The 24,571-nt window shown below is 44.1% G+C and overlaps 1 protein-coding gene across 1 annotated transcript; it reads right to left on the bottom strand.

Annotated features, from left to right (window-relative positions):
* Window positions 1–527: 527 nt before the first annotated feature.
* dennd2c (DENN/MADD domain containing 2C) lies at window positions 528–23,444 on the bottom strand. The gene is made up of 19 exons (XM_030118868.1): window positions 23,192–23,444; window positions 18,011–19,045; window positions 14,903–15,027; window positions 14,295–14,377; window positions 14,007–14,156; window positions 12,518–12,596; window positions 12,242–12,286; window positions 11,199–11,383; window positions 10,738–10,847; window positions 9,742–9,811; window positions 9,143–9,220; window positions 8,720–8,860; window positions 7,850–7,998; window positions 5,537–5,714; window positions 5,405–5,446; window positions 3,202–3,310; window positions 2,330–2,572; window positions 1,356–1,442; window positions 528–1,262 (listed from the first exon to the last, which is right to left on the bottom strand). The coding sequence occupies exons 2-19, from the start codon at window positions 18,826–18,828 to the stop codon at window positions 1,231–1,233; spliced, it is 2,724 nt and encodes a 907-aa protein (XP_029974728.1). The 5' UTR covers window positions 18,829–19,045; window positions 23,192–23,444; the 3' UTR covers window positions 528–1,230.
* Between the last annotated feature and the right edge of the window lie 1,127 nt (window positions 23,445–24,571).

The following is a 24,571-nucleotide window of genomic DNA, read 5'->3' as shown; positions in this document are numbered from 1 at the left end:
CAGAGACGTTTTTGGAGGTCAAGGCGCCATGTCTTTTTACTGGTTTGGCCAAATTGAGATCAAAGGAGCGCTGAAATGGAATGAGTTTTACACCTCTGCTCTAAAACCTCTCATCCACAGCATCGCCTCCACAGCCAGCCTGCAGGATCCAGCTCGCCTCATTCTGTCCTCAACAACATTCAAGTGCAATAAATATTCCGTTATCCTCACATGCACGCCAAGGAAGAACAGGAAAACTATTTTATGCAGAGACTATCCCAGAGAATGATCAGCTGCAGTGAATTAATATGAAGTATTTTATAGATTTTTTCTAAATGTGTCGCAGAGATTAAGTTTGCAGATGAATTTCAGTGTTATCAAACTCATGATGTGATTTGACTGAATTAAAGTGATCTGCATGTAAAGGCTGCAAAGTGTTTAGCACTGTTAAATACATATCCTGGACTCGAGATGTTGTTATTTTTCTGATATACATTCAGATTTTGAGTTGTACTTCTGCATCACAGAAAATCCAGACACCCAGAAAGTAACGTCCTTAGAACTCATTTATTCAGAACATGTGCAGGACACGTCATGCTTTCATACAAAAATATTCTAAATACTGTACATTAGTTCTGAACATGTGCAAAATGTAAAAAAAAAAAAAAGAAATTAAGATATTTACAACTCCAGTTAACAGGAAACAAGTTAGGAGTAAACATATAAACAGGCTTTTTTTAAAATGAGGTTTAACCTGCAAAACCTTTGAAACATTCTGATCAGAGTTTAAAAAAAAAAATCTGAATATGAAATGCAAAGAAGTGGAAACGGCTTAAAAAGGAAATTGCTGAAAAGGGAATGCAAAACCCATGGAATTTATATGGGAGTGTAAAAAAAAAAAGGAGGCGTGTAGATGTACGGAAGAGGCAGGTTTTTTTTTTTTTTACATCTGTGGATCCAAATGTAAGAAGAGTAAACAGGTTTAAACCCGGTTCAGAGTCTGAACTGGAAAGTTTCCCTCAAAGAGACATCATGTGATTGATAAAGACAGGGAAGAAAGGAACTCTGAACGGGTTTCCAGTTTCCGCCCAGCGAGCAGTGCACGCCGCTGCACGCCGCTCGGACCACGCCGCCCCTCCTCGCGTCCCGTTCACATCAGGATTCTCATTCACGTTGGCTTCTCCAGCCACTCCAGCAGCAACAGGTTTTCAGGTTTTAATTACAAAGTCTTTCACTTAGCAAGATAAGACGCTACTTAATTTGTAGGAGCTTCATCTTGTTCCCTGAAAGAAGCGGAGAGGGATAATGAGCTGCTGCTGCTGCTGCTGCTGCTGGAATCCAGCCTTTCTGAAAGGAGTGAGAGTGGCGCTACTCACCCAGTCCTTTCAGGAATCTGTTCACGCCGCTGGGCTCCGGCTCGGGGCACGAGTCCAGATGCTCGGCCACTCGGGCCTCGAACAGGCCTGCAGGGAGGAGAGGGAGAGGAGCAGGGTTCAGGACCAAGACGGTTCAAATTCCAGCTGGGGCCTCCTGTGTGGAGTCTGCATGTTCTCCCCAAGCGTGTGTGTGTGTGGGTGGGTTTCATGAATTAAAAACAATGCATCTGGTGTCACATTCCAGTCAAAAAACGAATCCAGAATATCCAGAATACATTGGAACAAAGCCCATACTCTCATTAAGTGCCCCCCTTAGGACTCGAACCGGGAACTTTCCACTGTGAGATCAGACGGTGCCAACCACTACCCCACCTCTGTAGTGCTTCAAGGTAATTTATGGACTTTTTTCCTTCATCTCCTACACTTGAACCCTGATAAACTCGTCTTCATGGCTGTTTACTGTCCAGAGACGTTTTTAATGAGTGGCTGCTGTGAGTCGTTTAGCTTCATCACGCAGTACGTCTGCTTTAATATGATTAAATTACACACAGCCCATCGTCCATTAACGGATTATTATGTAGTCACATCTCACATTAAGTCAGATGTTGTTAGCCCATTATCTAAAATGCTCTTCATACTTTGCACACCTCCTAAATTTCTACTCTGTATAAACCCTCAGTCAGACTGCTGGATTCTTCTTTATCGGTATTTTATTTCTTGTTTTTGGATTTTATCGTCTGCATATTTTGGATTTTTTTTGGGCACAGCTCTGAGGTGAATACGAAAAGCGACTTACGCAGCAAAGAAATGTAATCTGAAGGCATCGGAGGTTGATGTGAACAGATTATCATGAGCTTGAAGGACACTGCCTGTGGATGTTTTCATCCTCCTGCTGATTTCGTTATGAGAGCCAACCGCGGGCCGCCGCGGCTCCCAGAGATCTCTCTTCTAATCCACCGCCGCCCCTCGCTCACCTCGCCCCCGGCCCTTGCGCAGCTCTTTGTCCTGGATGAAGCCGGCGAACATCTGGGTCTCCATGAAGAGCTGCAGGAAGAGGCGCACGCCGCGCGACGGGTGGGACTTGCGGAAGCTGTCGCGCTGCAGCTCCTTGGTGCCGTTGGCGGCTTCCGCCATGTGGAGGGGGTAGTGGCCCACCAGCTCCACGAAGAACCGCACAAAACCCTCCGACACCAGGGAGCTGAGGTCGGCCGGCTGACCTGCAGACACACAGGGAGGCTGGCTCAAGTTCATGTAATCAATCAGAACAATTCAAAAATAGTCCTTGGTGCTGTAAGATGAGCACTTAATCTGATCTCTTTTTTCATAATAATTTTATCTCAGAAGCCATACAAATCAAAGACATGCAGGAATCAGATGGTTAATGCACTTCTTTGAAGCGCAGAGTTACTTCCAGGGCACAGAGTAATACGAAAGGCTACTTCTTGCAGACTTCCTGGAATAAAGACATTGTCAAATCATCCTGTTTAGACTATTTTTAGATGGGGCCATGCAGAGCACGAGGACATGGGTCTGCACTCTGACTGCATTGTCCTCTTTGATTACAACAGAAACCGGTCCGCCGTGACTTTATTGCTGCGTCACCCAACCGACAGTTCAGGCAAAGCAGGAGCAAAAACAGGCCCTGCAAGTTCTAGGAAACGCTGCGTCACTTTACAGAGCAAGACTCCACAGGTCTCATGACGAATCAGCCAAGTAGCGTCCCAAATGTTCAGACGAGAGCTGCTGACGTTATCCTGAAGCTCGTCTGTCCAGCGCGGTGCGGACCAGACGTCGGTGTTAGAGCGGCGTCCAGCTTCATCCGGAGAGGAGGACGCGACACACTCACCTCCGTACGCGTCTGCGGCGTCCTGTCGGAGGATCTCCTCCCTCTCCTCCAGGATCTGCTGCAGGGCGGCCTGCAGCTTGCTGGGCAGGATGCAGTCCTCATCACCAAGCTGCCACATACCACAGGAGAGGTCAGAGGTCAGGGGTCGTCATAATTAGACCATTCGTCTACAAAGCCTGGTCTGTTTTATACAAAAGGGTGCAAACAACAAATGTCTGGTTATGTTAATGAAGCTTCAATAGATAAAGACCAAACAGACACAAATTCAACATGAAGTTCATTCTTTAATGAACAAGGGTTTGACATTTGGAAAGACACACACAAATATCCAGATGAATTAAGGCTAAAAAACAAATATTTTTGGGTCATGTTAATAAATATAAACTAAAATGAGAAGCTGGTGCTACATGTACCAAAGTCTGCACCAAGAGACAGACTCATTCTGTCCCAGTTCAGCGACCAGACAGGAAGACAAGCCGACAAGCTAACGGACACTTCTGTGATAAAGTGCCTCAGCACTGCCACTGAGGCAGGACTTTAAATCTTCCCTCTTGTCATGTTTCCTCACCTCTGGGACACTCTGCCTGTATAAACTGCTCCTTTCTATTACGTGGTGCAACTGACTGGTTGACATTCAACCAAACGGCCGTTAAGCGATTATTAAAAGCTGAAACAACAGAGCTGCCATTTTTCATTTAGCCTAACAAGTTTCAAAATGCCGTCCCACATGCTTTTTAGGAGTAACAGGCTTTAACAGCCTTTTTTTCCTCCAAGTGCCATCTTCATTTAGAGCCACTAAACACCACAAGGACAACCTGTTTTATGATGTAAATTAAACATCACATTTGAAATAACTGTTTCTCTTCACATTTTACACACAGTCCTAATATTTTATTAGTGTTTGTATTTGCAAAACCACACATCCTTTTGTTTGCACATTAAAATAAAAAACACTGTTAAATCTTAGTGAAATCTTAGTGTTAAATCCGAAAAATTGCATGACTCTGTGTTTTTAATGGTTCGCAGCTGATCTGTGTAGATTACTCCCACAGCACGCATAGAAATCATGGATTAAACACTGCTTTACTTCTGCCGTTATTTTCTGAAGTATTAATTCCTCTGGTCTGGATTCAGAACTGCAGCATAAAAAAACAAACAAACAAACAAATAAAGCATCTGAGTGAACCGAGAGTGTTTAAAGCAGCCGACAAACACAGCCACAGATACTAATGGTGCACAATCCAACCTGCGTGATACAGCACTAATCCACTGATACAACCACATCATGCTTCTCTTATTAGAAAAATAAAAACCCCTCATTCGTTCATATCTGGTGCTACGGTTTCATTTGCAGTTTGGTTTGACTGGTTTGTGAATGATCACGTTTCTGAGGAAAAAAAGGTTTGAAATGTGGGTTTTCTCTACTGTCCGATGGATGGAAGCAGATGTGACAACAAGGAACCGCACACATCAACTTCATGCTGCTTCGCTTAACTCCAAATGCCTCTTTGCTCCTGAAATTAAAGTGGGTCACCGCTTTGTACCAGCTGGAGGCGCTAATGTACAGTTTACTGTTGGTCGACCTTCACTTGTTTTCTTTTCATGGACTCGGCTCTGACTGCCCTCAGAATTTGCTCTTTAGTCAAACTTCCTTTGTTTTCCCACGTTTCTGTCTTCACTACATCAACTTTGGGGATGATGTGCCACTTTTTGACTACATAAGTGCAATGATCAAAAAAAAAAAAAAAAAAAATCACATACAATCGGTGTCATTGAAATCCATCTGTCAGGGATTACAATCTGTGTGCATGGTTTGTTTTGGCTCAGTGAGAAGATCCTGCTATGATACTGAACTGAGCTGTAATGGTTGTTTAACAATGATGTAATAATGAAGCAACCAGTAAACCAGTTTGAATATCTGACGTCTCATCAGGTTGACCCCACAAAATAAGACGTCAGTCTGAAACGCTGTCAAATCAAGATAAAATCTGAACACAGCCCTTATTCACGGCTGAGTGGGAGATCAGTGTCAGCCGAAACCGCGGACGTCCTGCTGCGAGCTCACCTCCTGCTGTCTTACACTTTTTTTCTTTCAGCAGCCTCCACACACTCCAAAGCCAACAAAAGACAAGTGCAGGCAAAGGCATCGCTCGCTCTGGGACCGCGCCTATCGTTCCCATTACACAAAGCCGTGTGTACACACCTGAACAACAAACTTGTCTTCACACAGATCCACGATGAGCACCTGGGGAAGACGGAGGGAGGAAGGAATGAGCGTCACATTGCTGAAACGAGGGCTGGAAAAACAGAATCTCGCAGAGGCAGAGACACACACCTCCTCGATGGGCAGCTCCAGCAGCTCGTTCAGGCAGGGCGCCAGCACCCCGATGAGGAACGGCGTGGGCGAGCAGCTGATGTCCAGCATGCCGGCCGGCAGCACGGGCACGAAGGTGTGCTGCCAGGTGAAAGGGTAGAGCAGCGCCAGCACGGCGTGGCTGCAGCGGGACAGCACGCTGCCGCAGAGCAGAGCAGGATTAACTTCAACACGGCGCTGCTGCACGGTTCTCACAAAGATCAGATGACAGTGAGATACCAGTCACAGCTCCCTACACACACACACACACACACACCGGTCACCACTAATGTTCAGACGACAACATTTTCACAGCGAGCCTTCGACAGATGACGTTTGTGTGTCAGGAAGTTCTCCCAGAACGTGGTATTTATGACTATTTGTGGGGACACTTCTTACACACTTGTAAGAATGCTGAAGAACACGCCCCCTTTCTTCTGATTGGCTCCTGAGCCACTCCCTATGTTGACAAAACGTTTTATCACCTGCTTCTGCAGGCGAAAGTAATTACAACAACACTGTCAACATGTGACAAAGAGAAAGAGAGAGTCTGTATTTCTATGGTCTACTTTGGTGGGGATTATTTGAACTGTTTTCTGGATTAATAAAACTGAGCAATTTATTCATGTAATTTATGATTTTTGAATTCCAAACATTATGATCTGATTTCACGCAGCTAAAAAAGTCAGTGATGTGACTTTGAGGCTGATACGAGTTGGATAGCAATAGAGCAACTGTTTTCATGGCACCATCACGGATATCTCAGCTCGGGTCTCGGTGTTGTGCTGCAGTCGCTACTCTCAACAAAACTGTGTTAAACATTCAATGCTTGCCTTGTAATTTTTTTGCTTGATGGGTTCGGGAGCCAGACCGGAGCATCTTTCAGGCCAGTTGTGGGTTTATCTGGGTTTCTTCCCACACTTCAAAAACGTGTTTTATGTTAATTGGTGACTCTAAATTTGCCCATAGGAGAATCTCTATTCGCCGTGATGGACTGGAGCCCATCCGATGCCTTTTATCAAACCTCATCCACATTCAGCTGGAATTGGCTCAAGCAGCTGAAAACGCACTGTGCTTCATGTATTTCTGCACCTCTAAGCTTCAGTCCCTCAGTTTGTGAGATATTTTGAAGAGGTTTTTGTGCACATGTCTGAAATAAGTAATGTTCAACACAAGCTTAATGTATTTTCACATGTATTTTTTGTGCCAGTAACTACATCGTGGAATCATTTCAAGAGAGCGAGAATAAAATGTAAAATTCACTCACTACGGCTTTAAATTTTTTAAGCTGAAAAGAACTTTCCAAACCTGGTGCACGGATACTTTCAGACCAAGAAAAAAAATAATCAGATTAAACATCTCACACACGTATGACTTATTTTATAATATTAGAAGCTCGTGTTTGAGTTGATGTTCTATCAGCCAAAACCTTCGGTAACCCGCTGGTTAACTTCACCCCCTGGTAATAAATACTTTTCTCTTGTTTCTATGAGGCTGGACTTAAACTAAACTGTGGCCGTTTTTGTGTGCATGCTCTGGTTTCACATGTCAATAGGAAAGAATGAAAATTACACTCGTCTAAAACAGTAAAGAAAGATGAACTACCGAGTTATAATATCAGCTTAATCTCTGTAGTCGTCATTCTTTTACATGGCATCTGTTGTCCAGAAAAGTGGCATTTTATCGACAGCAGAGACTAAACGAAGAAACTCAGCTGGCTGTGACAGTTTAGTTTCGCCAGACTGATGATATGTTGTTGCAATAGTAACACAATACACTCCGTTTTTTTCTATTCTTTGTATTTATTCTAAGTCTCTGCCTGGGAGCCAAAGAGACTCAGCAATGGGATTTTTAACCATCCTTTGTCTGCAACACAGGAGCTGAGCAAAGTCCTCTGAATGGATTTTATCATCTCAACTGAATCTCTGTAGGAAATCTGAGCGTCTGCATGAAGTCGTTAGTTTAAAATGAGCTAAGAGAGTTAGTTTTTATTCTGTGTTTCACAGCTCTGCCCTTACAGATCATTCTCTCTCTCTTCAGATTTACTGTTTGAAATGTGTGTGAAGTCAGGCAGGAAGGACTACTCTCAAATCTGACAGAAGGATATTCAGGCTGGGCAGGGTCAAAAGCCGCTGTTGAATAAATAAACCTGACTGAACTTGCCGCTGAGACTCGTTTCACAGTTTGGAATTTAGTGACGCAGAGGCCACACAGGTACCCGCAGGTAGATGAGACTAGAGCTGCTTTACTCCAGTGAAAACTGCAGCTCGTCGCTTCGGTGTCCTCGAGGCGTACCTGAGCTTGTCAGCGATGAAGATGACTCTCCTCTCAAGCAGAAGGGAGGCGAAGACCTGCAGGAGCTTCGCCACGCTGAGGCACTGCAGCAGACTGTCAAAGTCCACGTGCTCCAGCCTGGAGTCCACCGGTCGACACAGAGTCAGGACCTGGAACGACATGTGGTGGTTTGCAGCGTGTGAGAGTCACTGATACACTGGATAGAAGGGCTATGGTTCTGAAGACAGTGATTTCAGACCTTTAGAAGAACCTAACATTTCAGCCAAAGAGAGAAACTAAAGAGGACAATCAAAGGAGCAACATGAGGAACCATACGCCCATATCGCTTCATTCAACTGAGACCAGCAGGGCACTGACACCCAATCCAGCTGGGAGAAGACAGGATACACCCTGGAGAGGTCTCCAGTCCATCACAGGGGAAAAACAGAGACAGACAACAGCACACACTCTCTCTTAAAGGGTAATTTAGAGAAACCACCAGGAGAAAACACACACATACTCTGCAGGGCAAGTCCTCACCCAGACTACAAACCCAGGACAGGAGCACAAACGAGAACGAAATATGAAACAGAGCTCCAGAGGAGCCCACTGGAACTGGAGGCCGTCTCTGACGGCTGAGTCAGAAGGAAAGAGTGATTTTGCAGCATTTCCTGGGTCTTTATGGGAAGGGTCATTACTTGACTTATTTTTGATCTGCTCTGGTGATGACTCAGTGGCTTTCTGTTGCTGGTTATAACATACTTAGAAAATCCAGCTCTATTGTCTCCACGGATAACCTCAAATTCTGAATCATCCTCAGCTTGCGGGAAGGAGTGGTTAGGAGTAACGAAACTGCTAATTAGCATTTCCTGTTTTGGTGTTGGTGGTTACCTCATGCCCAGAGCCAGGGAGGAAGTTCTTGATGGTGACGGTGCGTCCGGGAGCTGGGAAAGGGGCTTCCATCACGCTCCGCATGAAGGGGTAGACAAGCGCCGGGGACATTTCTCTCCTCCTCTCCACCTCCTCCAGAATCTGAACACACAGCACACACCGATCTGGACGGTCTGGAAAAGCTGTTTTCTCGCTCGCTGCCTGTTCGCTTAGCAGCTCACTGGAGAATGGGTGGGACATTTAGACACACATACAACTTCTCTTTTTGAAAAACACACCCACTGATTGCACAGGGTTATGTTACAGTGTAGCCTCATTCACTCTTGATACATGCACATGCACTCCTTGAGAAGAATAGTACTGAACTCAAGTATATCCAGCAGGCTTTCATCATCCCGGAGCTGCATCACATGGTTACTGTACCTTTGCAAACAGGTTGAAGCAGCCCAGCTTGCTGACGATACAGTGCACCTCAGGAAGCCTCTTTCCCTTTCCACTGGGCTGAAAGATAAAGTTCTGTATGTCACATTCAGGTTTTTTTTTTGTTTGTTCTTTTTACAAAAACATCATTAAATGCATCACACAGAACAATCCGGTCACAACTTTCACTTCCCCTCTTAATAATGCTAATAATATGTAGATGTGGAGAGTGGGAAATGGCCAAAGTCCAAAGTCTATCTACATTTATGACAAGCGTGGTGAGTTTATCTACTGAGAGAAAGATAAAACTGTCCCCACTATTCCAAGTATTGACACAGCATAGCTGCAGCAACATTAAGAGACAAGCTCACGCTTAAAACGGCCTCACGAATCTAACAGCTGCCGTCCTTGTGAGGCAAAATCGAGGGAAAACTGAAGAAATTCCTCCTGCTTTGTGTCACTGATTCTAAAGCGGTTTATGGTCAGTGATTCACTTCTCCTCCGAGATGTTGAGTAAGCACGTGGCGGCCTGCCATGGCGTCACACACTGCACATAAACACATGAACGCCGGAGCCCGTGATTCACACACATGCCTGCTCACCAGGATCTTACGGCAGTAACAGAACCAGCGGCTGCCGTCTTCTCCGGTCAGGACGAAGGAGAAGGTCTCGCTGTGAGGTCAAAACAAGAGGCGGCATGTTAACCTGAGTGAGGGAATACACCGATTCTCCAGGCAGAGGATAAAGAGCGAACAACATGAGCACTTCATCAAAAAACAAACACCTGATGTTACTTGTTACTTCTTCAGGATGTAGTGGAATTAGTCTATTGACTGATGTCAAATGAGGTTTAAATCAGTGTGTTAAAGGAACTTTTAATCAAGCAGTTTTATGAGTAAAAGTTCAAAGCACCGAGGCAAACTCTCAACATATTGATAGGCCATAAAAGAGCTGATACTCATTTGAGTTAGTTCATTATAAATTACGCGAGCTCCCTCATGAACAGGAGTTTAGGGAAATAGTATCATTTAAGACAGGAGTGTGAAACATCGCTGCTATCAAACTGGCATCAGCCCTAAAGCCATGCTGTCAGGATGAGTTCCTGAAACGGTGCACAATGCACCAACTTCAGGAGAAATGTGTTTTGCACCAGAAGGTTAATTTAAATCACTTGTTTTCTAACAGTAATCAGTGCTGCCATACAGCTGCCAAACTTCAGCACCTAAAAAATAGTTGGTTTAACAATGGGAATGCACTGTAAACGGATGCAAACTTCGTAACTCACATCAAAGCAATAAAATCCATAAAGACAGTCTGATGTGCCTCGATATTCACAGATTTAATTAGATCGGGCAGAATCTGAATCAGCCCTGCGGGGAATCTGCATTGTTGAAGCAGCAGTTTATTGGTTACAGCTGAGGAATCAAGACAGGAAAAGAGGAAACGGGCTAATCAGCACGATACGTGGTACGAATAGTTGGACGATTTGTGCTAAATGCATAAAAGGTGTGGATAATGAGAGGAATGTGAACACAGAAAGCAGCCTCTGCTGTAGTAGCTGAGGTGAGATGCTATATGTTAGCAGAGATGGAGCTGACCTCGGCATGTGTGCGGACGGCTTCCAGTCCAGTGTGTCGGGGAAACAGAACTTGGGAATCACTTTGAGCTGATCTTCAGCTTCTCTGGAGAGCCGGGACGATTTCTCGAACTGGAACAACCGAGTCAAACGAGGTGTACAGTCAGCACACAACCCACCTGGTTACTTAGATAAACAGTACTGAGTATTCTCATCATTGCGCACATCAGTTCACAAGGAAAAACTACTTTAATCCTCAGGAAAGTTAATCAGTCGATCTGAGAAAACTCCCTTTAAGACTATCTTAAATCTTAATTGCCTTTCACATAAAATAAGCATCATCCTCCCTTGATTTTTGCCAAACAAGATAAAACATTGTCCGAGGAATTGGTGCATTAAATCACAGCGCTGTGATCAAAGCGGAGCTGTTCCCACTGCCTGGAAGACCGGCGGGGTAATGTTACTGTAAAGCCGCCTCCTTACCATTTTGGGAAACTGCTGTGTAATTTCAGGAGAGTAGGTGTTTCCCGAGGAGCCTTTTCTCAGCGACACCACCACGAAGATCTGGAAAAGCTGCTGCTGCTGCAGCTGGATCAGATCCCTCTCCAGGGTGCGGTAGCCCGGCCGACGCTTCAGCGTGGACTGCTTGTAGACCGATCTCCTGGAGCCTGCCAGACACCACACAGCCAGACAATGTAGTCACGCTGGGACAAACCCCGAGCGGCACACGCAGCCAAAACGCATGGCAAATGGACATCACTTGGTTCAGAGTCTTAGACAACAACACTTCAATACGTGCACGGAGCGACTGGACTATCAGAAATCATTGGGATCCTGTGAGGGGTTTCAGCCACTGAAAAAATAATAAAACACGTCATGCTAAAACGTGACTGGAAAACTCTGTTTTCACTCCATCGTCACATTTTGGAGAACGTTCAACAAAACGTTGATCTCCTCCTCACTCCAGCAGAGGCTGGTCACTGACTTTCCACTGATGCACGGCATGTTTGTTGTGAAGACTCAGAGACATACATGTACAGTGGTGTAGTGGTTAGCCCGCTTGCCTCATCGTGAGAAAGTTGTGGGTGTGAGTCAAGGCTTTTCTACAGCTGCATGTTCGTCCTGTGTGTGTAACGGCTTTTTCTGGTTACTCTGTTCTTTTTCTCCACGGTCCAAAGACCTGCGTATAAGGTTACTTGGTGACCGTAATTTCCTTGTAAGTGGAAATATGTGTGTGTATGTGTGTGTGTGTGGTAGACTGTCTATGTGTTTTCCCTGTGATGGACTGGCGATCCGTTCAGAGAATGTTCTGCCTTTGCCCACTGCTAGCTGGGATCAGCTCCCTACATTGGATGAATTGGTATAGAAAATGTACGGATGGGTATATATGCACAAAATTGAAAAGAAACCTAGGAATTTTATTCCCCGTGAAAAGAAAAACATCTTCATCAGTGCCACTCTCTCCAAACCAAACGTCAAAGCATATCTCAACACATTAAAGGAATGATTTAACTCCATCCTGATACCATCACTGCCGTCCTCGGCGTCGCTCTCCGTCCCACTGGCCTCTTCTACAGACATGAATGAGAGGACAGAGACAGATTAGCAGGGAGCAGAGGAATGGGAATAATTTGACAAGCCATAATCAGTTGCAGACAGTCGGCCTTTGTTTCATAATCTGTGGCTTTGCCCACCACAGCGGGCCTCCATATCATCAGAAGCGGGGTATTTCCAGCAAGAGGCTCCACATGCTCTCATGTTGATGTGTTGATGTGTGACATGCAGGCTTCAGAGCGGCTCACCTCGTAAGGACACTCCCTGGTTCTTAACCCTCTTCTTCCCACGCTTGTCATCAAAGATGGTCAAAATCTTGTTGACGTACTGCAGAGAAGAAGACAATCACGGGTACCTGTCAGCCCCATATAGTTTGAGAGCGATTACAGGTTCACGATTCCAGGTAATCATGAGATAACAGCCTCTGAGTACATTATGGATTATAGATTTTTCTCCCTCTTTACATTCCTGTTTGTCTTAGCTGGAAGTTTCAGGGTGCTCTCAATTCTGTGACAGCTCTACATTAATACACAAAGATCAGCAAAACACTTAAAACATTCAGGAAACCCAAACGTATCTGTCAGAGGGACAAACTGTTCTGAGGAAGAAAAGCTGTTGGACAGTGAAACACAAACACTACACTGAAACAAACTGTTGACACGGCAGACGGTTTAGGGACGCCAATTGACTAAATGTTGGTCGTTCGTATTTCAGCCGTTCGATTCCCCTTATTGTTTGGTTTAAAGTCAAAACCAAGCAGCTCAAAGTGGGACGTCCTGTTAAAATACCTTCTAAAAATAGAACGGCATTTCTCAGACCTGCTCGGAGGCACAAAGTAAGCGTCAGGTACTTCTTGAATCCTGATCCATAACAAGTAGCCACCCTTCCAGAAGTCCGGTTCTTTACCTTGTCGTCGAAGCCTCTGCCCATCGACAGTCGTTTGGAGGCCATGGGTCAGGAGTCCGATCGTATGTGCTGACTAAAAATGTTTGAGAAGCTCTTGCGCATGTTGTTCCACCACTATCTATTTTTCACAGCATCCTCTCCTTCCTGTTCAACAAGTCACCGCCTCCACGGAACGCTGAGCACATGATTCATCATTCCACAGAAGACGTACCAGTTATGTCACCTTCCATTGGAGGAAACGTGTGCAGATAGGCTGTCGATCAGCCGTATCAGCCAATGAAAACACGCTCGGGCTGCAATGCACGAAGGTCAGGACTGAAGTGGAAATACCATGCTGAGAATGCCATGTTTTTCATGAAACAATTTTAAAAAGGCAAAAAAAAAAATGTTTGGACTCTTTTCTCAATATTAAGCAGTTTTGCAAGATAAATGAGAGTTTGACATGCCTGAGAAGATCGTTTTACAAGCGAGTGCCATGCTGGTGAATCTTCTCTGACTGGGCAGATATCAGGGTGGGATTCCTGAAGACCACTGTAATGTCCAGTTTTAGCTCTATTTCTCTGCTTTTTGGTGAAATGGTTATTATTCAGCGTCGATTTTGAACTTGGCGGCTTTTCTATATGGAGTCTGCATGCTTTCCTTGAGCGCACAAAGGTTTCTTTCAGGTAATTTCACCACAGCGCAAAAAAAAAAAAAAAAAAAAAAGAGGTTTACTGGCGACTCTATAACAGTTTCAAGTGAAAATGGAAAACGTTCTCTGTGTTTTGGGAGTCCGTTTATATGGCAGCGGTGGTTGAAGCCACTAAAAACGCAACTTCATGGAAAGCCTACCTGAGGGTTCCTGTGTATTTTCTGAGTGCTTGCACGTTGGGGTGCGGCTGGTTTGGGAGAGCTTGCGATGGTTGAAGATTTGGACGCCTGGAGTGCCTTTTGTTCCACTTTTCCAACATAGCCGTGCATGGTTTGGGTTTTGGGAGACAACTGGAACACAAGAGGAGTGGAGTTAGCTAATTAAATGCAATCAGGCTACATCAGTCTCTTCCCCTGATTTCCTTTCAATCTCCGGTGAGATGGGTATCAGCTTTGGCAGCCTTCATGAGGAAGGATTTGCTCCATTACCTTTGAGACGGGAGGCCTTGCTATGGGGAGACACATGGGAGTCCGCTTGACATCTTCATAGGGGTTATCTCTGGTCACCTCACCTGAGGGAAGACAGTGAGAGGAAAGATTACACAGGATGGCAGGATGCTTTACCGTCTGACATTACCTGGAGAGATGAGGTAACTGAGACCAGACCACAGAAAATATAGTTTGTCACTGTAAATATTGTCTCAGTTGCTAAGACAGTTTTGCCCCTGTAAGACGGGATTTTCTATTTGCATGTTGGAGAGAGGAGGTTGGCTTCTGTCACATTTCCCTCTGCGCTCGAGATAAATATGTTGCAGATCTCCAGACTTTGTCCTCATAGAAATACACAAATCGTTTGAGAGATACCATCCTTCAAGGTCAATGGTGACGTTCAGGATTTTGGACCGTTTTTACCACAAGATGTTCAAAGCGTTGGAAACAAAGATGATGATGATGCAAATTTGAAAGGGTGTCAATGAACAGTTGGAAATTGCAATGCAGAAAACAACAAATTCTCCAAACTCTTTGGCCAGCCGATCAAATTCGCCCGTCACAACAAGGTCTTATACTATTAACACTGAAGAGGCAACTCAGCTTACAGACAATGTCCTCGTAAATGTTGTCGTCAGAGTAGGCGTGGTAAAGGCCCGACTGCCGGGCCTCGTCTCGCAGCGTGCCTCGCTGTGCCGTCAGACGTGCCGCGTCCTCGTACTCGAAAGACTTCCTGCGGTGGAGAGGGAATGAAAGTCTGTGAAAAGCCAGGCGGGCCTAAAGATAGCCAACATAGCATTGTTTAGGCTATTGTCTTGTGTTTGACCCAAGTCCTACCACAGAAAGCCTTGTTGATATCAAAAACAGCAAATGCAGTTAAAAAAAAAAGAAAATGCACTGTGATTATCTGGCACATTTACTGCATCTGCATTGTTTTACACAATCCCACCCGTTCCCATTCACAGGACCACACACTCTATTGAAAGATAATTGTCCAGCAATGGAGGAAAAGTCTTACTTGATTCTGAGGTTATCTGGAAACCAGTGTTAGTGCATGTGCTTTCAGCTGCTGTTGTAAGTAAGGACAGAGTCAGACACTCGAGTTTAAAGTGACGCAACGCTCTGCCCTGTGGAGGAGTTTCATAACCGGGAAGAATGAATGACAGTCGAAGGCTTTCTTTGGAAATCAATCTATGTGCAAACATGAAAGGAACTTATTGGGGTGAGCATGAAAATAATGGGGCGCATTACATTCCGCCCATCAAACAACACTTGTCCAGAAGCAGCAGCTCAGCTCATACAAATGTGTTGAACATAGTCACAATAAAGTTACTTAATATCGGTAATTTCGGGACAGAAAAACCCACGTTTTAGTGTAGTAACGTGTTTTATCACGCAGAACTTGATTTTCCTGGGATTTGTATGATTCATCTGACTGAAATGCATGACCATCATGACCTGTGAGTGAGTGAACACCCAGAATAAGACAAGCGAGGGCTGATAGGATACCAAGGATCTCAACCGCTCACACTTTAAACTGATTTTCATTTAAAACATCGGCATTTAAAACTTATCAACTCGTCACCTTTACTCGTGAAGTGGTAAAACAAATGTTATTATCACTAGGCATAACTTGTCATATTTGAAGTTTGTGTAATCAAATTTTGATTACACCAAAATACTAACAATACTCAGTTCTGTGTTTTTATCTGTTTAGTTCTTAAGATTTCTCTGACAGATTCAGCAATCACAAATATTACCATTCATATTCATCAAAGGAAAAAAAAAGTCCTTTACAGTGCTATATAAAAACCAACAGTATTTCAACATGATTGGTGTGTTCTTATTGCCATGACTTTCTATTATTACACACTGATAATATTTCAGGTAAGTTACAGTAAAGAATAAAGTGTCTCTGTGGGAAAGTTCACCATTAGTTACATCTCACAAAAAGTCTGTCATACTAAGTATCCAAGTGTCTGAGCTCCTGATATCGCCAACACCCACTGGAATAAATTCCCAACAAAAACACCTGATACAACAGAAAATGGGTTTTTCCGTGTCTCTTGTTTTCCACAGTTTGCTGCTTTCTGTTTAAAATGCCGTCTCATTTCCTCGACTTCTCCTGCTGATTCAACAACACATTAAAGGAGAAGTAGAACCACAAAATGTTTATTTCTTCATATTGCTCATCTTGACCTCATTTCAATAAAAACCCATTGACCAGAGCACCATGGATTTATTCGCCCGGCCGACCAACGCGGCACCGCTGTGGGCACATTTTGGTTTCAAGGCAAATAAAGCAAGGCCCAATGACTCTTTTATTACGGTGTCACATTTCTTAACCTCAGACTGCAAGATGAGAGTCACTGAGTCAATTTGCTGGTAAACAAAATTAAAAAAGATAATCAAAATAACAGTACATTTTAAAAGCTGCTTAATTATGAGGGCTGTAACTGATGGTTTGTGATGTCTAGAAAAATAAAACACTACCAGGGAGCAGAGAGGACTCCCACAGCAACACATTTGCAACATGAGCGAGTTGAACACACATTTAGAAAAGAGAATAGAAGCAGTCGTAATTGTTAGACGTCAGTGAGTGTGTACCTCTCACACATAAACAGTTGGAGGTTATGACTGACTTGTTTTATATCACTCGACTCCAGTGTCTGGCTGACCTGGCTGCAAATCTGGATAAAACGAGTGCTAAGTCATAAAAATATATCTCCTTGTACATCGCGTGACAGTTTTTGTCATGACACTGACATAAAAACAGGATATTATTAGAACTTCATTTGCATATCACATTTTCACCAGTTCTGCTGTCTGAAAGCGGCGCACACAGCCGGCCCCATTCACACTCACACGTGCTTTCTCTATTATATACACAGAAAGTTAAGCCCGCAAAGTCAGCAGCGGGAGAAAAATGGCAGCGCATCAGGCTAAAGAGACCGATGAATCTGTCAAAAAGACAAGCGAGTGTACCAAGAGGTTTACGCAGAATGTGGTTTCGTTCAAGGAGTGGACTGAGTTTACCTTTGGTGGTGAAAAAAAATGGCAAATGAAAGTTTGAAACTGCAAGCTGAAGTGACACCAGATCAGGAAACACCCTCACTGTTGCAGAATATAATGAAGAAACTGTATTTTACATATAGTGCGTTACGAGATGCTTGTTTTTGTACTTGAACAGGGTGTGGTCAGGGGTCGCCAGGGTTTACAATCGTAAAGATTTGGGTCAATCAGGAAAAAGGTTGGGGACCCCTGAAAAAGCATAAAGGCCCGAGAGCGTCAGCTCCACGGCAACATCCCGTCAGAAGTGTGAGAAAGTCTCCGCTCATGGCAGCATAAGCGAGGTAAACGTACAGAAACGAACTAATTTTCTGACAAACTCTAGTCGGGTTTAACATGACAGGCATCTGCAGCTGATGTCCACAACAGCCTTTTTTAGTAGTTTTGTTTGGCCGCCAGTGAACGAGCGCCCTTGTGTTTGTGTGTGCGTGTCTGCCGATGGTGACCCTGAACCCACGGCTGCGGGGGAACTAGGCCACAGCCGAACAATAGAGAACAATACTGCCAGATCACAACAGGACTCCAGCCAGCAAATCCACTGCGACAGCACCCGGGCCAAAAAAACACAGAGAGCACAGCTGCTGCGTGAAAGCCCATCACCTGCGATTTATTCTGAATACATGTTAAGCCGTTGGCGTAGGACTCACCTGTTCTTCTTATGCCTGGACAGTCCTGCGGTGGGTGCGACGGGACACGGCGGGGGAGGGAAGTTGGGCGGCCGTGCTGTCCTCCTGCTCCTCCCGTTGGAGTGGTTGGTGTGAAGGGATCTCCCTGTGCTGCTGCTGCTGCTGCTGTTGGCTCCCTGATACTGGAATGTCCTCTGAGGTTTGGGAGGTGGAACAGTTTCACCTGACGAGTCTCTGCCTCGCTCCCAGAGCAGCCGGTCCCCCTCCAGCTTCCTCCAGAAACCGCGCGAAGTGTAAAAGTTCCCGGCCGGCATGCCATCTTCTTGGTCATCCGTCGACAAGGGCAGAGGTTTAGAAACAACTTCAACGTCCAGGATGCGGCCCACCTTGAGCTCACCGTTGGCTGTGACGCTCTGCTTACCCTCCACTTTGGGAGATGCAAACTGGTGTGTGGGGAGAACTTTTTTTTCTGAGAACTGAGTGGGACATTTCTGCAGATGTTCTGATTTCCGAGTGGCCACACTGCGCCCACTTTGTGCTGGGGATTCCCGAAAATCCAATCCCAAGGTTTTTGCTTTTGAGATCTGGTTGGAACACCCGTTACTTAAAATATCTTCGGACAGCGCTCGGGTGACAGTCGGACGGCGTGCCTTCCCTCCGGCGTCCGGGCTGCCGCCCTGCTGACTGCGACCCTCCCACTGCGAGATCTTGTCCCTGATGCTCACGGCTGGCTCGTGAGGAGGCGGCCTCGACGACTGCCGGTCCTGCCAGGGCTCTTTTGGGCGGCGATTGACCTCGCCGACCCCCCGCCTGCCCTGCTCCAGTCTCAGAGCCAGCATGTTGAGAGGGGGCAAGTGTCAGCTCACTCTCAGTCTTCTACGAGCAGATGCATCAGGGACTTCCTTGCAGGAACGGACATACAAATGTGGTTTTAATTATCCCAGAATGCTTTTCAAAAAACGAATGCCACAGGGCTTATCGCTTCTAATTTTCTGTCTTTATGTGTCTTCTCGCCCGAGCAGTGTCATTTCCACCTCCTCTCATTTTCTGAATGGCCTAAAAGGAATACAAAGACAGTAAAATTACTCATCAGCACACACTTCAAAACAGGTCCAGACAGCACACTGCTGCAGGGTCAAAGGGATACCGAGGCAACACACTCTTCAAGACTGTAGACACGTTTCAGGTTTTCATACTGGGTGTAGGCAGCAACAGAGAGAAAGTCACAAAAGGTGAGTTTCTAGAAATGAATCAAGCATTAAAAAGGGATAGAGGTTACTGCTGTTTCTTTTGGTGCGGCGTGGCTTGTGTCTTAAGCCGCCTGAGCCCTCCGTTTGCCCCGGGGGAATTCTGCATAACTGTCATCCTCAAAGCTCGGTGGCGGGCGGAATAACAAACTACCCACGACAGAGCAGAGTGTCTAATTTATTGTCCCTGCAGAGAAGAGAAGTCTTTCAGATGACTGTAAGGAATGTGCATTTTAAGTGATTTCGGGGGGGGGGGGGCTTTAAAAGCATGAAAACACATGGGTCCATCAGTGCAGACACAGAACCAGCACCAATCGATGATGGGAAACATTTAACCACACCTATTGACTCAGTGGAACAGATGCTCCTCACGTGGCCTGGCCACTAATCACACACACACACACAAGTCACAAACAGATGCAGTGATTACCAGAGGCCTATCGCATGTGCAAAAATGTATGCACAAAAGGACTGAACTCAAAAAAACACAGGATATCAATACAGACAGTGCATCAAGAAATTAGCAGTGCTAACCAACTTCACCAATGCAGTTTCAAAGACGGAAAAGTTTGAGGCAGAATCTTAAATACTGACTTACACAGGCGGCTCGACACTTGGTAGTTGTCTGTCGAACTGAATGGCAGGATTGTAAATTTTCTGCGTTATCACCTGTCATTTAAATGTGTTTTTAAGAAGATCAGACAAAATACAGTCACAGCGAGAAAATCAGTCAACTTATATCACATTTTTATGCAGGTGACTACAGATTTTCACAGTACAGCCTCTTCTTCCAGGTGAGACTCAAACCCATTATATACTACCAATCAAACATTTGGAAACATCTTCTCATTCTCAAGGTTTTTTTTTTTTGTTTATTTTCTTGAGTATTTTCGTTGTAGATTCTCACTGAAGTCGTCAAAACCATAAACACATATGGAATTAAGTAGTAAACAAAAATGTGTGAAATAACTCAAAATATTTTACATTTCAGATTCCTCAAAGTAGCCACCCTTTGCTTTGATTACTGCTATTCATTTACACAACATTTTAACTGAAAACACAGTTTTTGTGTTAACATAACAGAAATGTCATGTCATGTCACACACATCTGAGAAAAGCATCAGTAAAGCATTAAAGATAGATTCCAAAGACAGAGCTTCCCTCAAACATGTAAATATCTTTTCCTGAGCAGACTGAACCTGGAGAGGGTTTCTCTGGTGCTTCAGCTTCAAAGAAGACACAACAAGCTCAATAAGCCAGGCTAACAAATCCTCTTAAAATCTGTAATATCGACAGGCTGCCGGGTAAGGCGAGATACAGGAACATGCGTACCAAACAGGGCAAAGCATTATGGGATTGATCCACTGACTGAATGTAATGATTTTCTGGGTGCATATAAACCTGGATATTAATCTCATCACTTTTTTCAGTGTTTTTGTAAACGTGACGATCTGACCTCTCAATCAGAAAGAAAACCAAGAAGAAACAAAAGTGACGGTGAATCTAAATAAATTGCTGGTTTTATTCAAGCACACTTTCCTCTTTCCATATGCTAGATAAGCTTCATGATATCCTCAATTGATTTTTCCAGAGAACTGATTGGTCAATAAGGTGGTACGCTGATCTCTTACAGGCGCTTGATTAAGTCTTTTTATTGAGACAGTGTAAACCTCTGGCTTCAATCTCACTCTGCCTCCGAGTCTTGATTGCAGTACACCACACCGGACCACATCTGCTTCCTCTCCTGAGCCACCAGGATTCCGTGCTCCCACTTCTCTTTCTTCTTACAGGACAAGCTCTCTGCACTTTAACTTTTGATGGTTTCAGAGGTGTAACATCATTAGACCTGTTTACATGGGTCCAAAAGTCCTCAATATAATCGGATTCAAATACTGTCATGGTAACAACCTTACTAGAGCCGACTTAAAAAAGCATGTTCTTCTCGGTTCTGAATAAGCTATAATGTATCAAAGCATCTGATAAAGTGATATAAAACACTGGCAGAGCTGTTGTAAACATTTCCACTTGTACTACTGGAGTCAACATGGATGTGGTCACGGTGCAGGAGCAGCTCCTGTCTGGCTGGAACCAAACCATTTGGACACGTTGCACATCAGGACTGAGGCTGAGAGCAGCTCCGAGGAGGGGGAGAGATGGTAAAATTCCACAGCACAGCTCATGATCACAAAACTGTATGAGCTGCATTCCATAAGGGGGGTGGCGGGGGAATATACATATCGAACCAGAGACAGTCAGTCGGTCAGTCCATCTCACAAGCAGTGCTTTTGTTTTGGTTTGACCTAAATCGAACGTATGTTTGCACCAGAGTGTCGCTCCATCATGGCCAGACCTCAGTGATGACAATGCAGCTTCCCAAACTGACCCACTTGTGTTATTTGTCTGTGTGCGGCGGTATGTAGTACAGGAAGGCATGAGTTGCGTTTCCTGTGCTGCAGGAAGAAGGATCAGCAGACTGTCCATAATTATGGTGCGGGAAGATTTGCACCCGGCTGCAGCCGCTGATTCGGAGCTATGTTTAGATCAAACCCTCATGATGGAAATAAAACACTGACTTTGAAAAACAATAAACCCAGAACCATGGCCTGAGAGAACTGATGTTAGTGAGGAGGAGCTTATCACATCAGGTAACAAAATGTAAGCATGAGTGAATTAAAGTTTACGAGGCTGTGAACTCTGCAAAGGGGCATGGCTGTGTTTTTGTTTTAGTGAAACCGACTGATTCACCCACATAGTAACCAGACAGACGACACATGAAAAGCCAGAGCACCCCGTCATCACCTGGCAGCTAAATGACACCTAATAGCACCCTCTAAACTGCAGTGGCACACCCTTGCAGGGATGCACGGCGTGACCAGGCACGTTGTAGGCTGAGGCGCTTTATCATCACAGGTGACAGGTAATGCCATAATAAAAGAAAAATGCAGGTTTGCTACATGCACTGCATGAAAGCAGCAACAAAAATGAAGTGCTATAAATGAGTGGTCTGTCAGCAGCCTGCAGAGGACCCTCTGTGTGCAGGGATGCTGTCAGCATCACACTGAAGGACATGAGCTGTTTAAGGCATTTCAGCACCATCAAACTTAAAGGTTTGGGTTTTTTCCTGTGGCACTCAGCTGTAACAGCCTGAGAGGAGATTTTGTTGTTGTTACTTCGACTGTATAAAGAATAGTGATTTACAAAGAGAAGAATACAATAAAATGCTTTAAGGTGTTACAGACCAAGGAAACTCAATAATCACCTCTGACCCACAAAGTTGGCTGACTCATTCGATAAGTTCTATAAGTTATACCTGCAGGTATTTCATTTCAATCTACACCATGTAATCTACCCTACTACTTTATAAGCATAAGGTGTTACTCTTGTCCTTTGAGCTCTTTATTGCCCGTTGAGCTTCATTTGTGGTGGCCAAGTTATGTAGTTAATATAAAATACATACATTCTATTTATCTATGCAAGTAATCTGAATCAAATATTGACAATGCAATTAAACTCCTCTTTAAAAAGTAATTAATACTGGAAATGCAATACTTTTGACTTGTTTAAGTACAGTTTGGTAAAATGAAAAGCAGTGGTACTTTAGTAAACTCAAGATACATGTTTATTGAGTACTTATGGAGTAAATAAAGTGCCTTTAAAAAGTAGCAAGTGCATTTTTAACGTAAAATATTCACGCCGAGTTGAAGAGGGGATTCCTCTGATACAGGAAAGTACTGATGTGCTCATTAGAAGTTGACTGTGTTTGTTATTAAGTGAGTGTCATCTTAAATTTGAACTTTTTATGATGGACCCAGGTTTGACTGTTTGTTCCCCATATGGGAGAAAACTTTATGTGATAAACTCGAAGTTCATAAAACCGAACAGCCTCAGAGAGCTAACACGTGACGAAATGGGAATATTACAAGAGGGAAAAAGTAAACTACACATCTTTACTTACCTCTGTGGCTTAATGCGAAAAAAGTCATGTTGTCTGCGCGTAAAAAAAAAGATACATATAAAATCCACATCGTTTAATCCATGGGGCTCCGCGGTGTGCGATCCTTTGCTACGTTAAAGTAACGCGAGTATCCGGGGACAGACTGCAGTTACCGGTAACTTACTGGTTTATTAAGTCTTAATGGGGCGCAAAAGTGTGTCGCCTGTTCTCATAAGTGCACAGAGTAACAACAAAGAGAGCAGGCAGGCAGCGGAGAGGAGCAGCGCTAATCGCTCTCCGCACCCGGGCGGTCCGCGTCAATAAACCGAACGCACTTCCGCTCCAGGATTTCAAAATTTACTATAGTTACAAATAATAATAATAATAATAATAATAATAATAATAATAATAATAATAATAATAATAATAATAATAATAATAATAATGAAATATATTCAATTTCTATGAAAAATATATGCCTTTTTGGTTATTTTTTGTTTATAGGTTTTCACTGTTTTGAGCGGTCTATTTCAGATCCAATTTTTTTAACAAAGATTTTTAACATATGATTGGTCAGTGTGGTTTATTTCATTCTGTTCTATTCAAATTGCTGCTGTTCTATGTGATATAATCTGTTTGCCTGGTCTCCCTGTGCATGCGTGGAGTTTTTCCAGTTTCCTCTCAGGAGGTTCCTCAGGTGTTCTTCAGTTCCCAGGTGATCGCAGGCAGCTTTCTGGTTTTTCATGAGAGGCTCAGCCAACCATGTTTGAAGTTCATCTGAAGTGGGGTGTACCATGCTGATAGTCAGCTGGACAGCTACAGCCACATAAGATATAAGATGAAACATATTTGTGGTTTGTAGAGTCTGTTTCTGAGCATCGTTGATAGTCTGGACCTTCTCTTGTTTCACGAGAGAACAAATAAATGCATATATGAATAGATTGCACGTTGTCATTATCTTACTCCTAGAAATGGAAAATGCCAATGATATAATGTTTTATGCTTGCTTTGAAGGGACAGCCATATCAACAGCAAAATCAATGAATTGATTATTATGATTCTATCAAGCACAGACCCAACATTCACAGAGAGAAACAGAGGGGAATCTAGAAAAAAAAAAACTGTCAAGAAACAAAGACTAGAACAAATACACTGAAAAGTCACTTACATCACATCTGCCTCCTGACTTGCTCACGGTCTTTTATTGTGTGAGGATCAGGGCTTCCTGTCTCGCTGTGAGTGTGGGTGAGCAGCTTGATGAATCTGTGACTGTGAGAAAGTTTGGTTGGATCCTCTGAGAGGGAAGACGTCATCCCATCCACTCCTGCAGCTGTCATCCATGAATTAATTCTGTAAAGTCTTCAAATGTCCTCGGTTATGGGGTCAGTGGGCTCAGAGCTG

The sequence above is a fragment of the Salarias fasciatus genome, chromosome 20 (genome assembly GCF_902148845.1).
Source record: "Salarias fasciatus chromosome 20, fSalaFa1.1, whole genome shotgun sequence".
NCBI classification, from domain to species: domain Eukaryota; kingdom Metazoa; phylum Chordata; class Actinopteri; order Blenniiformes; family Blenniidae; genus Salarias; species Salarias fasciatus.
Note: the sequence above shows the minus strand (reverse complement) of the source record. Positions and strands in the feature narration are given on the sequence as shown.

Bases quoted from the DNA above. Each gene is read 5' to 3' on its own strand.
- dennd2c (XM_030118868.1), bottom strand. From the start codon at position 18,828: ATGCTGGCTCTGAGACTGGAGCAGGGCAGGCGGGGGGTCGGCGAGGTC. The intron at 8,861-9,142 runs GTACAGTAACCA...CTGTGTGTTCAG, and splicing joins GCTTCAACCTGTTTGCAAAG to ATTCTGGAGGAGGTGGAGAG. The intron at 1,263-1,355 runs GTGAGTAGCGCC...CGCTTCTTTCAG, and splicing joins CAGATTCCTGAAAGGACTGG to GGAACAAGATGAAGCTCCTA.